General features: G+C 35.1%; 2 protein-coding genes across 2 annotated transcripts; one reads left to right on the top strand and one right to left on the bottom strand.

Annotated features, from left to right (window-relative positions):
* Positions 1–4,412: 4,412 nt before the first annotated feature.
* On the bottom strand, positions 4,413–5,351 carry LOC110289632 (olfactory receptor 1030-like). Its single transcript, XM_021155923.1, has one exon. The coding sequence runs from the start codon at positions 5,349–5,351 to the stop codon at positions 4,413–4,415; it is 939 nt and encodes a 312-aa protein (XP_021011582.1).
* A 9,992-nt stretch (positions 5,352–15,343) lies between these two features.
* On the top strand, positions 15,344–16,327 carry LOC110289958 (olfactory receptor 5M11-like). The gene has a single exon (XM_021156389.1). The coding sequence runs from the start codon at positions 15,344–15,346 to the stop codon at positions 16,325–16,327; it is 984 nt and encodes a 327-aa protein (XP_021012048.1).
* Positions 16,328–16,787: the final 460 nt, after the last annotated feature.

Here is a 16,787-nt window from a genome sequence, read left to right as displayed (position 1 = left end):
CTGTAAGCTTGGGACTAGACACGGATTTTTCTAAAGAGAAAAAATTTTAAATTCACATGATTAATGCTATGCATGCAACATATTATGTGTCTCTCTGATTCTAAGTCTTCTCCCTTCCTACTTGTAAATGCACATGGCATAGAAATATCCCAGGAAATTGGAGTTACAGGTCAAAGGTTTCAAGAACGTGTTGCTTTTATAGAAGTCTAGGTTCAGTTCTGAGCATCCATATGATGTTTCACAATCATCTGGCACTTCAGTATCAGAGACTATAGTGCCCTTTCCTGGGCTCTGCAAGCACTGGTCACACACATGCTGCACATACTTACACGCAGGCAAAATACAAATATACATAAAATAAAATAGTCTAAAACACACGAAAATAAATTGGTTTAGGAATGTGTAGTTAATATTTTAAAAGTTCCCCAAATTCATATGGCACTATGTATATATGTGGTGTGTGTGTGTGGTGTGTGTGTGGGGGGGGAGTTGCAAGTCTTCATAGTGTTTACTATATGTTTCCCCTAAACATAGGAGTATACAATGATGTTTTTCTCTAAATATACTTTGTGGTGTGTGCCACAAAATGTTAGCCATTGAGTCTTGTTTTCCTTAGCTAATTAAGTTGGGAATTTGACTGAACATGACAGATAAGTGTAAGGCCTCTCTACACACTCTTGAACCCAAGATGCCTTCCAAACTGTTCCCTCACTCTTCAAAAGGAGTTTCTCACCCCAAATAACATACCTCATCCCAAATAGCATACCAAGATCACTTTATTAATTTTCTAAAAAGCAAACTTATTTTCTGCATATTTTTTGCTCATGAAGAAAAATGATTACTGAGGGAGATAACACTAGTCAATATTAAACATTTATGTATATAAATATTCATATATAAACATATATTCCTATATGAGTGAATTAAATGCAATACATATACCTATGTATATAAATGCACACGTGCATACATTGGCAGTTTTCACATGCTCATGAGGAGCATTGAAAACTTGCTGCTAGTATGACATGTAATAATGATAGAACATTGAGAACCAAATCAGGCTATGAAGATTTGCTGTATCTTCATCTCAGTCTAACACTCATAGAAAGTTGTAATAATGCTAAAACATGAATTGTATACAGGTTTTTAAAAACATGAATTCATATTCTTTTATATCATTTTGAAAAATAATCATTTTCTAAATCTGTCTGAGACAATACTGCAGACATAAGTGCAGAAATGAGCTGCTCATAGACATCATTTCTTGGAACATCTGCAGTCTTTTTTGATAAAATATGTCCATGTGTGCAGGTTTGTAACCTGGTTCCTACATGATACCCACAACACCACTGACATAGAGAAACTTTTAAGCACTACATCAATGCATTACTCAAGGGTCCTTCCACATTATATTTTGCTTTTCTATAAATAAGATCTTAGGTCTTTTTGTATATGGTATTTAAATACAAAAATAAGTCATATTGATAAATGAATACTTACTCTTGGAAATATAGACTGCATTCAGAAGTGATATTATAAAGTTATTAAAATAGAATCCAGTTCAGTTTTTAATTATTAAAATGCATATTTCTAGATTCTAAAATTTAAAAAGAATGCTTTCTACTCCTACCTGTTAAAGGAGAGTAACTTTGCAATGGCAACACCAATGTGAAGAAGATGAATGGTTTATAAGAGCGAGCACTCATAGAACCAATTCCCGAGTGTTCAATTATCACTTGTAGATTGTTTGGCTTATGAATAACTCCTATCTTCCTGTACTAAAATCCTAAATCCATTGAGAGCAGGAGTATTGCCTGCTCTCCATAGTCATCAGGGATTCAAATCATGCAAGAATGATGAGTCAAAGGACTCATTAATTATTTTAGCTTTGCTAAATATCTATATTTTTAACGGTTTGTTATTATTTGTATGTAAATAGTAATGACTGCTGATAAGGGGCCCAAGGGATGAGGCCCCTATGAGTTTATCCAATGCTAAGAGGTCAGTCCTGATATCATATACATACAAGCGACAAGAAATCAACTTACAAGTTATATTTGTATATTGAAGTGTTTTCCCAACTTAGAGTAATGGTCATCAAGTCAATTAATTTGGTGTTTAATTAAAGCTTACTTTAATTAAATTTAATGGGAGGATCCAGGGAAATATCAAAGGCAGTATAAGAAAAGTCGCTCACTGTGTCCTTTACACCCCCTTCTTGTCTCAACATGAGCATGCTAAGGTCTCCTTGTTCATACAAAGTGAACTCTTCCCTGGGTATTTCTTGAAGAAGAAAGTAGCATGAGACATTCTTTCTAGTGGCATCTTTTAATGGTTCTGGAACCAGTAGCCACTGTCATTGCTCCCTGGGGCCTCAACATGGGAATTTTTTTTTCTGACATAAGCCCTGTTGCTTTGTCTTTATTAAATTGAGTTTTTAAGATCTCCTTTGTTCTCATTCATTATTGGATACTCTTAAGATCAGACAATTGAGAAGAACATTTCTTGAATGTTATGACTCCATTCTGGACCAGAGTGACACATGATATGTATTTAATACACATTACAGTGATGTAAAAATGGTCACAATGACTATTTTCTATTTTGAAAAATGTGTGAGGTATATCTGGCTTGCCATTTGTAGAAGTGATAGGGATAAATGAATCACTCTCCATCTATGTCCTGACATAGTTGAGAGTCATATGACAGTCAAGTGTTATAATTACTGACAATATGGCAAGCATATTAAAGTTTGAACATGTTGCTTAGGAATGACTTTTTTTCCTGACCCTCTGTATTGGCATCACCTAGATATAGCAGACCAAACATTAAATATTCAACACCAAGTTTTACAATCTTTTGCATCAGCAAGATTGCAAAGTGAAGAAAACAAGTGCTATTGGCTGGAGTATGAGCTGGCAAAGTATTGTCAATATGCAAAAAAATGTGGAGATGTTCATACACTACAAACCCAAAGCAGCAGCACTTTTTCAGAGATGCATATTTAGAATTGTATGAAGTATATCTGCAGAATTTCATATTACCAGGAAAGCAGAATATACAATTGTTCCCTCAGAAGAGAACAGATACGTAGCTGTAAATAGATGGTATATGGACAGGGACATAGAAACTATATGAGCAAAAGAGCACCTAAATGAATTAGTGTGTATAAGTCTAACAATGTTAATGAAATTCTCTACTGAAAAAGAGCATGACCAATTTCTTTCTGTGAAGTTTGAAATCTAGCAAAACTATGTTATATTAATTGCTTCTTAATTAATGTGTGGATTTATAAACAAGTAGCTACTGAGGTAATTCCACAGAGGGACTAGAACCGACAAGCATTTACTGCAGGAAATAGGGACAGAAACATCAGAGAGAACTTCTATTTCAAAAACAATTTAACAATATATGGAATTCTCATAGAAATGACTTGAATTTATAAGGATAGGTTTTATATCATATTGTTGTCTGTGAGCTATAAATTGTTTCAAATTAAACAAGTCCAGTCTTAATAAATTGACCATAATTGGTGAGTATCACCTTAACTGTGTGTGGAATATAATTTACTAAGTACAAACAGTGTAATAAGGTGAAATATGAGTCACTTGTATATGTAAAATAACAATATGCTGTGCTGGAAATATGACACAGAAGTTAGGCACTCTGATGCCCTTACTGAGGACCTGAGCAAATTTCCTATCACCCTCATAATACCCAGAAACCATCTGTGAACATTATACTATTGAAATAGACAAAGGATGGGTACTTATCACAAAAGAACTCTAAAGTCCACACACAAATGAGACAATTAAAATATGGGTTTTACACAAAAATAGCTGTATAATAATATGTCTAAAGAATCAAATTGCTATTTATTTGCAAATACTAGACAATGATAATAAAAACGTAAAGGAGCAGAGGCTCACTGATGGGAGTGCATACCCAATAGCAGATGAACACAAAAGCCTCCTAGTGGAAATGTGGCATGCATATATATGCATAAAGATTCATTCAGATGAATAAAATCATTTGAAAGATCTATCTTGCAGTAATGATATAAGATATATCTCGGAAATTTTATAAGTTAACACATATTAAAAAAATCTTAAAAAGAAAGAACTGACCTACTGTGGTTAGAAAATTTCAGACACATAAATAAAGGAACTTACTTCCAAAGCATTTGACAATTCTACCTTTGCCAAAATAGCTCCCGTGCACCATTATAGAGTAATAACAATATGTCTGTGCAGTTTTATAATTCATTTTTATTCATTCATCAAGGTAGCATACCCTGCTGTGATATATGTCATTTCTGAGAGACAAATTAAAATAAAAATTGACAGAAAGTAATTTGGTAATCTTAAAATGCCCATTGGTTTGGAGAGCAAAGGTGCTGCACACCTATCAACTTACTTCAAGAATACTTCCTTCTTAACAACTTTCCTTATTGCACTTTTCACATCTTTGTTTCTGAGGCTATAGATCAAGGGATTCAACATAGGGCTTACAAAGATATAAAAGACAGCCACAATTTTCCCCTGCTCTACAGACTTCTCAGAAGGAGGCCTGAGGTACATACAAAACAAAGTCCCATAAAACACAGTGACAGCTATCAGATGGGATCCACAAGTAGAGAAGGCCTTGCGCCTCCCTTCTGCAGAACGGATTCGCAGGATGGCTGTAAATATAAAAATGTAGGAGATGAGGATGATGGTGAGAGAACAAGTGAGGTTGGATCCTGCCACCACAAACATAGCAGTTTCTTTAACGTAAGTATCTGAGCAAGCAAGGACCATGAGTGGTGGGTCTGCACAGTAGAAGTGATTGATCTCATTGGGCCCACAGAAGGTTAAACGAAGCATCAGAATGGTCTGTGCCAGGCCATTTGCAAATCCATAAATGTATGGTGCAGCTACGAGCGAGAGGCAGACGCTTCTGGACATTTTGCTTGTGTATAACAAGGGCTTGCAGATGGCCATATAGCGATCATAAGCCATCACTGTGAGCATATAGTAATCTGTGATCACCAAGGCAATAAAAAAGTGAAACTGTATGAAGCAGCCTATGAAGGAAATGGTTTTTCTCTTTGATAAAAAGTTAACCAACATCTGAGGAGTGACATTGGTGGCATAACAGAGATCTACAAAGGAGAGATGGCTGAGGAAGAAGTACATGGGTGTGTGAAGCTTGCTGTCACTTCTGATTAAGAAGATCATGCTCACGTTACCAACCACTGTGATGAGGTAGATGAGTAGGAATACCACAAAGAGCACAGGCTGAAGCTCTGCTCGATCTGTCAATCCCAGCAAAACAAACTCAGTCACTGCTGTGTAGTTTTTCTTTAACATTTTGTCTTACTGACACCAAACGAGGCCTGTAAATTAAACACAATTATATTTTTATTTCTTTCCATTTATTCATTATCCCCATCAGGTTATCTAGTTTATTTTTTGTTTCTTCTCAAACTGTTAAGGTAAGTAGTAAAAAGAAATAGCCTAATAATTATTTGACTGTTATAAATACCTAAATTAATAGAGAAATTGTGATAGATAGCAGAAAGATAGATGGTTTATCTGTAGTTAAATAATAGGAAGATACATGTAAGATTGTTCAGTAAATAGACAATAGATAGATAGTTAAATAGATTAGATAGAAAGATAGATTAATAAATGATAGGTAGATAGATGATAGATAGAAGGATAGAGATAGATGATAGAGATGTACAATAGATACATGATAATTTAATGTTAGATAAAAGAGAGAAAAATATATGACATGTCATAGATAGACTAGATGTAAAGATGGATAGAAAGATAAATTCAATAGATAGATATATAGATAGATGATAGATAGATAGATAGATAGATAGATAGATAGATAGATAGATAGATAGATAAACAGATAGATAGATAGATAAACAGATAGATAATAGAGTCATAGAGAGGTAGATAGATCAATAGATAATGAATGATAGAAAATGATGTTCTAAGATTTTTACTGCAACTATTTATCACATTGCTCATGATTTCTCTGAACATGTGGATGTGAATTTATATGTGAATTTAGGATACTGAAGGTATAAAAAGTGTATAGACTTATGAAATCAAGACCTCTTCATATGCCCCTCTTAACTCTCATTATGGTTTTTCCAGCTAAGATTCTCCTCACCCTCATCCACCCAAAGTAATACTTTATCAACAAATATTTCTTAATTGTAATACACTATTCAAATTTTCACTTGCTCAGTACATTTTGCTCATAATTCGTGTGAGACAATAAAATGTACCTTATTCATTTCATGTATATAAAATATATGTGTGACTACACTCCATGAGTAATGAACACACACACACACACACACACACACACACACATGTTTAATATACTTATGGACATACCTTGGCAGTATTCAGTGTTCATGATTGACTGATGTTGAAAGCAAGCAAACACTACGTATCTGAAGCCTCTGGTGAAACAGTAGGGGAAAGTGTGACAACGTAGAGAAGGGAATACTGATTTTGTCATGACATTACTGATTATAACTCTTAAATATTTTAATAAATATAGAACACTCAATATAGATTCCTTACTATAAGTCATCAGAAATAATAGCCATATTAACTACATAATGAGGTACCATGTATGCTATTCTGAATTATGTATCTTACCATTTAGGCAGAGTGAATGAGATTGTGGAAACCATCCCCCAAAATTGACATCCTCGTTAAGTGATACACACACACTTATGATGCTATAGGATATGGTCCTTATTTATAAAGATAATACCAACAGAAGCAAGTCACTTTGAAAAAGTTTTTTTGTGAATTGACATGTAAAACTTATTTACTATAGCATTCCATTTTTTTAAAAATTTTGGGACTTTAGAACTGTTAATTAAGATAATAAGATACAAAACAAATTCAAATACTGATTCAAAATATTCAATATCTTTCCTCATTTTCCCCTTTACTATAATGAAATGAAAGTAATGAAAGCTATGAGAGTTCTTAATTGTATACACAGTCTGTTAAGAAGAGGGCATTAATTTTAGATTAAAAAAAAACAAACCAAATCTAACAATATCCAACACATCTGAATATTTGTGAGGGACATAAGTGCATCTCAGCATACCAGGCCTGGCACTCTTGAAATTTACTGTACCTTGAAAAGATCTTACACTTGTGCTTCCTATATGACTCAATCCTCCAAAGTAATTATATAATGTACCTTCATTGAATGTACCCCTGATTAATTTTAAATAATCAATAAAGTTTAGAAATTAACAGTGTTCAATTTTTTAGCCAAATGATTGTAAAAATTATGACAGTGTTATTTATTGTAGTGGAGTATTGTGAAGTCAAAAGTAATTCCAAATATTACTGTCTGCCATTCCTGATAAAGAAAAGGAGAATAAACATATAAATACTGAGAGTTAGCTGAATGCAAACCCGCCTAGCAATGTGTACTCCTCTCCCTGAACTTAAATCTTAGATCCTCTTGTTGCTAGTTGTATGTGTTCAGCAACTCATTAATATCATTTTGTCTTAGTTTTCTAAGCCATAAAAATCATTTCACACATAGATTAATTCTATGTGAAGAAATTAGTTCAGGAAAATCTAACATATGCCAAATACCTAAAATATTTGTTGAAGCTACTAGAATCATGATGGAGATAAGAGGCTGTAAGCTAGATTCAGAATCAACACACAGATTCCTTAAGGACAAAGGCTGTGGCTTGTATATGGCTATATATACAACAATATCTAGATAAGTGTTTTCCTATTGGAAGCAGACCATAGTGATAGATAGTAATGTGCTCTTTGGCTTCTCTTCTTTACTGTTATGCAAGTATACACCTCTAGACCATTTGTTTGTGAGCATCTTAACCAGAGAAGAGTAGTAGTGGTTCAATATGATTGATTGTTAATTCAGACATCTAGGCTACAAATCAATTTATTTTATCAATTAAGATTTTTTTCCCTTCCAAACTTTAAATGAACCATAGATATCCTACCTGAAGAAGCAGAGTAAGTTCACAATGACAGCATTCATATGCAGACAGTCAAGATTTTTATAAGAAAATTGTTACAGAGGGACCAAATCCCTATGGTTCAGTTATTTCTTGCCATTAGTGATTAGTATTATAAATAAGCTCTGAGTATGGTAAATTTATTGATAACTTGAGTTTAACTGCTCAAATCATAGAGGAGTCAAATCTCCAAGGAATCGTAAAGCAATGGGATAATTTATTTTCGTTTATAATGAATATTTTTATACTTTGGGAAAGTTCTGTTTCCCGTGTTCGCAATCTCTAAAAGATAATCACTCACAGGGAAAAGAGAAAGGTTTAGAGTCCAAAAAACCTGAACAGCAGCCAGTTTTTCTCAAGTTTCAGCTATCTACTGATTCTAGGATTGGTATTTACATTTTTGGGTGAAAATAGAGAATTTAATATCTTACAGATAATGTGAACATGGTAACATGGCTTTTTGACACCTTCCTGTCTTTTCCTTATCAGCAGTTAGGAACTGGCCAGAAGAGTTCCGATGGTGCTCAGCTTCACTCTTCTCATTTTTGCTAATGAAAGGAACCAGTAAGATGTCAGTAAAGGGGACGGGAGAGGAGAATCTCCATGATTCTTTTCATCCCATGCGTGGTCCACCATCAGATGCTAACACAGTCAGGCGTTTCTAAAAACTCAGCACTAGATATTTGTCAGAGAAGAAAGTGACATGTGATTGTTTTTATGTTTCTTGGGTATTGTTGTTGTTGTTGTTGTTGTGTGCTTAACGGGGGCCAGGCCAGAATGACATTGAAAAGTTCCTCAGTAAATGTGGTAGTGGAGACAATGACAGTCATAATAATGATTTTTGGTTTTGTTAAATGTTTAAGATATTTCTTTGTTCATCATAGTTGAAGATAACAAAGAGATTTGTGTTTAATGTGTATGTGACTTCCTGGCATCCCCAAAGGCCAGAAGAGGAAGATGAGTCTTCATGGGGACTATTGACTTAAGGAGTCTGTTATGTGAAATTAACTCTGTGGTATAACAGGTATAAACTCATGGATTCTCTTCCTCATAAAGAGTGCCATCAATGACAAAAATCACAATTAGGAACTTTTAAAATAATCTAAATCTGAAAATCACTTTACTGTAACTACTCAATAAGTTGTTGCATTGCCAAAGTATATGTCTGGTACTTTGGGATATCTTGTCCTTAGATAAATCATACTATAGAAAGATATATATATATATTCACTTTGACATGTCTGTTGTTTGCTTTGTTCTACTCATGTTTAGGCAGTTGTTTTGTGAGATTTTTAGGGAGCATCTTCTGACTTGGAACTAGGATCATATACTAGGAGGCGTGATCTCACAGCAAGCATCCTGGTCCTCTGGACCTTACAACCTTCTTCCACGATATACCCTGAGCCACAGATGCAGGAGATTTTAATGTAAATGTATCATTTTTGGACAGGGTTCTATAACTCTGTATGTTGATTAGCATGATTGTGTGAAACCATCACTGTCTGCTTCAAGCCCTCAACCCAATCCACAGCAACTAAGGAATGTTGAAGTCAGTGTATATTGTCTTTTCCAGGGAAGAATGCATTGCTTAGTTATCCAAGACAAAATGGTCAGACCTGAAAACACAAACCAATTGACATTACACAGAATGAGCAGGTTATAGTTAGGAATATATGTATATCTACATCTATATCTAAATGTGTACACACACACACACACACACACACACATATATATATATACATATATATAGATATATAGATATATATATAGATATATAATAAAAATTAATAAAAAATCAGCCATGCATTAGAAAAAAAGGCATAAGCGTATACTTCGGGGAGTTGATGGAGGGAGGAAAGGGAAGGGGAAAATGATGTAATTTTATTGTGGCTCCATATCTACAGATAAGTGTGTGTGTGTGTGTGTGTGTGTGTGTGTGTGTGTGTGTAGAGGAACTGTAATCCAGCAACATGGCTGTGTAGTGCTGAGGTAGTGTACCCTGAAAGACCAGTCAGGAGCCAAGCCGATGCAATCACACCAGGACCATTGTTTAAGCTGAAGCATGGACTCAGCCCACCACTGATTGCAGGATGGTTTTGGTGGAGAAGAGCCCCAAACACTTATCAGGCCAAGGATTTATAAAATGTGGCAAGAGAAGGGTAAGTGTTTCTAGCCTGGCAAGCATCTAATTGGAATAACACTATGCCCTTTAGCATCATTGGCTTGTGCTGGGAGTCAAAACATAAACTTAACTTCTGTATCCTTCTGTATTGGTGGTTGTTGGGCAGAGACTGGACTTGTTGGAGATTAACCTGGAAACCCTAGATTTGTTTGGGGAAATTAATCTGGAGATAAGTCTTGTTGGGGTTAGCCTAGATACTGGAGGTAGGTCCGGGTTTTGTTGGGGACTAACTTGGAAGCTGATGCTAGATACTGGCCTGTTAATTTACCTGAGTTCAAACATAGGTCAAGTTCTCTAAGATGCAGTTTGAACCCCAAAATTTTTGACTTTCACCTGCTCTGATAAGGGATCACATACAAATACCTTCTAGGTCTATGTGATCCGGCTGAAATGCAGACACTCCTTGGATTATAATATGATCTAACTGCAATACAGATACACCCACGATATGTACCTTTAAGGTAAAATTAGTTTGTGAGCAGCCATGTTTGAAATTGATATCTAGTTGAGGGGGACACAATGATAGAATAGGCTCAGCTCTTCAGAACGTCACAAGGAAGAGACGCTATTGAAGAGCCTTGCCCAGAGATAGTGAGTTGGGAGTGATTGCAGTGAATGCAGTACCGTAAAGCTGAGTTTTTTCCTGAGTTCATGTCTTTCAGTGCAGTTTAGCAGAGACAATTGAAATGAGAGAATAAGAAGGAGCCAGAAGATTAGAAGAAATTGCCAGAGTTAGAGTCCTAGCAGAACAATTCAATAGGAAGATGATGGAAGTCAGATTTAATCAGTGAACATGGAGAAGAGTTTGAGCCAGAACAGCTGAGATAAACCACCCAGCCAGAATTTAGAAAGAACTAGAAAACGTGAGCTTATTCAGCTGTTAGCCTCAGAAATGAGAGTTGCATCTGACCAATTAAAGCAACTTTGACATATATGCATGCACATAGCAGGAGTTAAAGTGGAGTTATCCTGTACAACAACACCCCTACTAGGCATGAGAAGCTATCATAAATGTGTATGGACAGAAATGGGATATTTCCTTTGTAGTTCTTGGCCAGCGAGGTTTAATAGAACCCCAGGCATTACAGGTTACTGCTATTGCTCTTATTTACCATCTGAAATTTGATGATATGACTCTATTGAAGAAGATACCATGTCCTCGAGTCACAGAAAATGGAGAAATCAAATTGACGCCCACCTGGAAGTCATCCTTGCTTAGCTTTTCTCTCCATATTCATTAGTATGGTTGTAATAAAGGAACAGTCTTTATATTTATTTTTCTTTTTATCATCATGTATGCTTTTAAATGCCAAGCATTAATGCAGAATACAATTTTGGTGAGAAAGATTATCTTAGTTCTAGGAAAGGTATAATTTTGCTCCAAAAGAACAGTAACAGTGCATAATAATCATATTATTTTATATCTGGCCCTATTCTATCAATCAGTATTTCTATGAAATTATAAATATATCTTTATATAAATGGTTCATGTTAATGTACCAAATATCCTAATTTCTAGTTGAGCTAATTATAATTAAACAAAAAGTAGCATTTATGTAACACTTATTTATTAGTTAAACACTAATTGAATATCCAAATCTTTATGCATATTTCTACAGAGATTACCAAAATAAAATTGACATTATTTCTGTTGTCAGAATATTTATAGAGAATTAAACCATGTAAAAAAAAGTTACAAATGAACATAAAACCTACAGAATGGAGTGAAACCCACTAGAGAAATTCAGCAAACAAAATTAAAATTCTCCATAAGGGCTTTATTAATGGAGTCATGGAAAGGTCTTCTCATAAAAAAAAAATATGGGAGGGGTATCTTTAAATTGGCCCTTAAAATACCTAAATACCACGGTATTTTTACATTCATTTTAAGATATTGCAAACATTTAATGATGAAATCATAAATTAAAATTCTTACCAATGGAGATGCTCTCATTGTAATAACTCCAGAGGGAATCATATTGATTTCCCTCCTGATTTCTTGATTAATGCTTAGAAAGGTCCATGTCCCTAAGGTTAATTCCTCAGATATAAAGTCTCCCACTTGTGCTGATTCTCAGAAATCATTGTCTTTCCATCGGTAAGTCTGATTGTCCCAATGACAAAACTCAGAGGACATAGTGCCTTATTTCTTATTCCTTTCATCTTTTAAAACATAAACAGATTGTCTAGAGACCTTAAGTATTATTATGATGAAATAATAACATAGGGAGACAGACTCAGAATCTCCCAAACAGAGGCAGGCATGGCAACTGATGGACTAGGGGGACAGACATATTCTGCAAGGAGAGAAGGCCAGACATCTCTGCTAAGGCCCCGATTTAGACTCACTTTCTATTCTGAGTCCTAGTTTCTCTGCATAATAGTCTTTTTGACTTACCTTTTAACTTTTCAAAACACAAAACCATAGAATCTGGAACAGGAATGTATATTCCCACAGCAACATGCATCTAATTTATTTTATAAGTTTCTCCTGAGAAAAGAAATGTCAAAATATTTGAGTAAAACTGAAGAGAGAAACAAATGGTGAAGCTCCTTTCTTCTTCATTATAAGAAGCTCCTTTTGGGGGGCTTATCCTGAAACCTGATGATGTACTGAGCCCAGGATCTTCTAGGCAAGTGAATCATGCTTTGATCAAAGGCATGCTCTTTTCTAAGCTCTCTATGTATGTGTATATATAAGTACTTTTTATATGTATGTATGTATGTATGTATGTATGTATGTATGTATGTATGTATGTATGCTTGTGCGTGCATTCCTGTGTGTGCACTTGTGTGTGTGTGTGTGTGTGTGTGTGTGTGTGTTTTGATATAAGTTCTCAACCAAGGATGCTGTCCTGGAATTCATTATGTAGCCCAGGCTAGTATAAAACTACTGGCAATCTTCTTGTTACATCCTCGTCAGTGCTGATATTGCAGGAATAAGCTATCATATAAGGCTCATTTGTCAGCCTTCTCAACATTGATACAGATTTGAAAATTTAAGCTGAATCACCTTTTTGTTAAAATTCTCAGAAATTATTCTCTGAAGCTTGAAGTTGTTCTGTGCTGCAACTACCTCGACATCATACACAGATTTAATTCTTCTCCCTAGGAATTACTGAAGTACTTTCAATGAAATTGAAATATTTAATTTTTATCTTTTATTGAAGTATTATTATCTCTTTCATTTTCTCACTTGTATTCTGCTTATAATGAAGAAATTGCAGTGAATAAAGAGAGTATCTTAATAGTGGGATTTGCTCATGTCCTGGTTCAGCATAGTGTATCCAAAAATTCAGTATTCAAGCGTTCTAGCCACGAAAGAATACCATAGGAGTTGGAGTCTTTATTTTTCTATTTCAGAATTCATAGAGATATTTTTCATCTTCATTGATTACAAAACTTTTTACATTTGGGGAGTTTTAACATTTAACAGTATATTAGAATTCACTGAATAGAACAATCCTACATTGCCAAAATAAAGGCATCTGGTGCCATTAATTAAAGTTGTATTCATTTAAACAGGTTATCTCAACTATGTAAGTCAATTCTTTATTCTTATGCAACACAATCACATAGAAACTTTTGCAGGATCTCATTCCTTTGTTGTTGGTCACTGTGGACAGGACTGTAACTCAAGCCTATACCTGCTTCCAGACTGAGAACCAGTGGCCCAAAAGTGAATATGTGATTTTATTAAAATGTGAGAGTAGCTACAGTCTAAAGGTTGTATATTCAGCCTTACCTCCTGAACTTCTGAGATATGATACAGTGAAAAAAGCTAGCTTACATTTTCAAAACAGATTCAGCTTTAATTTTTTTTCTAGTTGTGTAACAGGAAAATGTTAAGGGTTGATTACTAAGATTATGTCACGCATCATCAGAACTAGCTTTATTATTTGAATAAATCCCTATTGATTTTTCTAATACATTCTTCACTCTGGCCAATATTTGTAGTTATTCATGCCCTGGTAATGTCAGATATGTAAGAATGTACATGCCCTGAAAAAAATAGTTGTCATGAATTAGAAAACTACTTCATTGATGCACATAATGATATATTTAATATATGCTATGATATAATCCGGCATTTGTTCATATTCTGGATAACATAATACAAAGTAAGTTTTTACCCATATGTACCAACAAATAGCTGAATAGAGAATCACAAATTAAAAACATCAATAATTTCAGAAGGAAAAGTGGAATGCAGATATATTGATAAGATGATGGGCTGTAAACCACTTCTTGGTTCCAGCAATTTCCAGTATTATCTTTGTTGACAGTGACCATGGGGGTCTCTGTATGATAATTTAATTGCCATATTCCCATACTCACCAATGGCAGAAACTATATTTGAGGAACAGCAGTCCTGATTCCTTATTGGGAACACCGAGAGCAAAGTCAACTCTCTTGTATTATAGCAGAGTTCAAGATGAAGGTGGGGATCAGCCAGAACAGTACAATTTAAAGGATGTAAACTCTCATATATTGCATGTGATAATCAGCACAGTAAATGAGCTGCTTTGAACAGAAAGTTCTTTAACTTTGGAAGTAATTTTAACTTTCTCACACCCATGAAGCTAAATGTAGATGTAGATGTATATGAGATATGTATATATGTAAGAGTATATGTATATATGTTCAGTTCTCAGATACAATGATCCAACATGGAAGCAGCTTCATGGAAATTTTATAGTAACAGAACAAAGGAAGTTACAAATCAAAGCATTTTTAAAATACATTGGTGCAAACATAGGTGTAAAGTCACAGCAAGCAAAGAAATCTCATCTCTAGGCCTAAGATGCTGTTTGATTTCATGCTTAGCTTTTCCATTGGTGGAGAACAGTTTAAAGCTAGTATGTTCCAAAAGATTTTATCAGTTTCAGGATATTAGCTCTGATGCAGATGTGGAGCTAAATATTAATCACTTGATCTTGCAACCAGACGGTATCCCCAAGTTGTCATCGTCATTGAAGGTTGTATGAGTTGCTCAGCTATTCTAACAGCTTCTTCTAATGTTTCCCATACATTCTTCTAAGAAACATATTGTTGGAGTGAGCACTGATTTGGGTTTTTACAGGTAATTTAATTATTGTCTCTTACATATTTCTCCATTAGAGAATATGAAGGCATACCCAGAGGCTAAGTGCAATGGCACTGAGGCAACTGAGTTCATTCTTCTGGGACTAAGCACCCGACCAGAACTGCAGCCAATTCTTTTCTTGGTATTCCTCACGATTTACCTCATCACACTGACTGGGAACTTTGGCATGATCTTATTAATTAGGTTCACTCCTCAGCTGCAAACCCCCATGTATTTTTTCCTGACACACTTGGCATGTGTGGATATTTTTTACTCAACAAATGTCTCTCCTCAGATGCTTGTCAATTTTCTATCCGAGAAGAAGACTATTTCTTACATTGGGTGTCTTACTCAGTGCTTTGTTTTTGTCACTCTGCTGTTGACGGAATATTACATGCTGGGTGCCATGGCCTATGACAGGTACATGGCAATATGCAAACCCCTACATTACAGCACAAAAATGTCCCGACCAGTTTGCATTTGCCTGGTTACATTCCCTTACTTCTGGGGTAGTATGGTGGGCACAATGCAAGTGATACTGACTTCACGTCTATCCTTTTGTGGACCCAACACCATCAACCACTTCTACTGTGCTGACCCTCCCCTCTTGATGTTAACCTGTTCTGACACTTACATCAAGCAAACTGCCTTATTTGTGTCAGCTGGGATTAATCTTACAGGTTCCCTTCTCATTATCCTCATCTCCTACATTTTTATCTTCGTCACCATCATGAGGATCCGATCCAGTGAAGGGCAACGGAAGGCTTTCTCTACCTGTGGCTCACACCTGACAGCTGTTACTATGTTCTATGGGTCCCTCTTCTGCATGTACCTGAGACCAGCAAATGAGAGGTCTGTTGAGCAAGGCAAAATTATAGCAGTATTTTGTATTTTTGTGAGTCCCATGGTGAATCCATTTATCTACAGCCTGAGAAACAAGGATGTGAAGCAGGCTCTGAGAAGAGTGTTTATAAGAAATCTCTGCAAAGTGGGGAAGGGCTCAGCACCTATGCTGTCCCACTAATCAAAACACGCCTTCAATTTGAACAGATGCTCTAAGTTTGAGAAAGAGGGGAGAAGAGAAACAGGTGAAAATTATGTAAATATAATACTTACATATAAAATCCCTCAAAATTATAAATTGGAGATTTTAAAAGTTCTTTGATTCGTTTTACTTGAATATGTTGGATGTGTTATTTATTTTTAACTTGGAATGGCAACAATATGCTTTTGGGGTATATAACTTAGAATCTAGTGAGGATATAATTGCAGTTATAGATTTGAAAGCTGCAAAAAGCTGATAGAGAGGAAATGCAATCCCAGACATCATCTCTCATGATTAAACATATCCTGAGTTTAGTCTTGCTTGATAACTGCTCTCTACCTATATTCATCAAAATATATGTTCTTTTATTCACTATGTACATTTATATTGAGTGACACGTAGAAACATTTTTGACCCAAGGTGAATTACAATGTATTTC

The sequence above is a fragment of the Mus caroli genome, chromosome 2 (assembly GCF_900094665.2).
Source record: "Mus caroli chromosome 2, CAROLI_EIJ_v1.1, whole genome shotgun sequence".
In the NCBI taxonomy this organism is placed as follows: domain Eukaryota; kingdom Metazoa; phylum Chordata; class Mammalia; order Rodentia; family Muridae; genus Mus; species Mus caroli.
The sequence above is the reverse complement of the archived record's forward strand: the minus strand, read 5'-3'. Positions and strand labels throughout refer to the sequence as shown.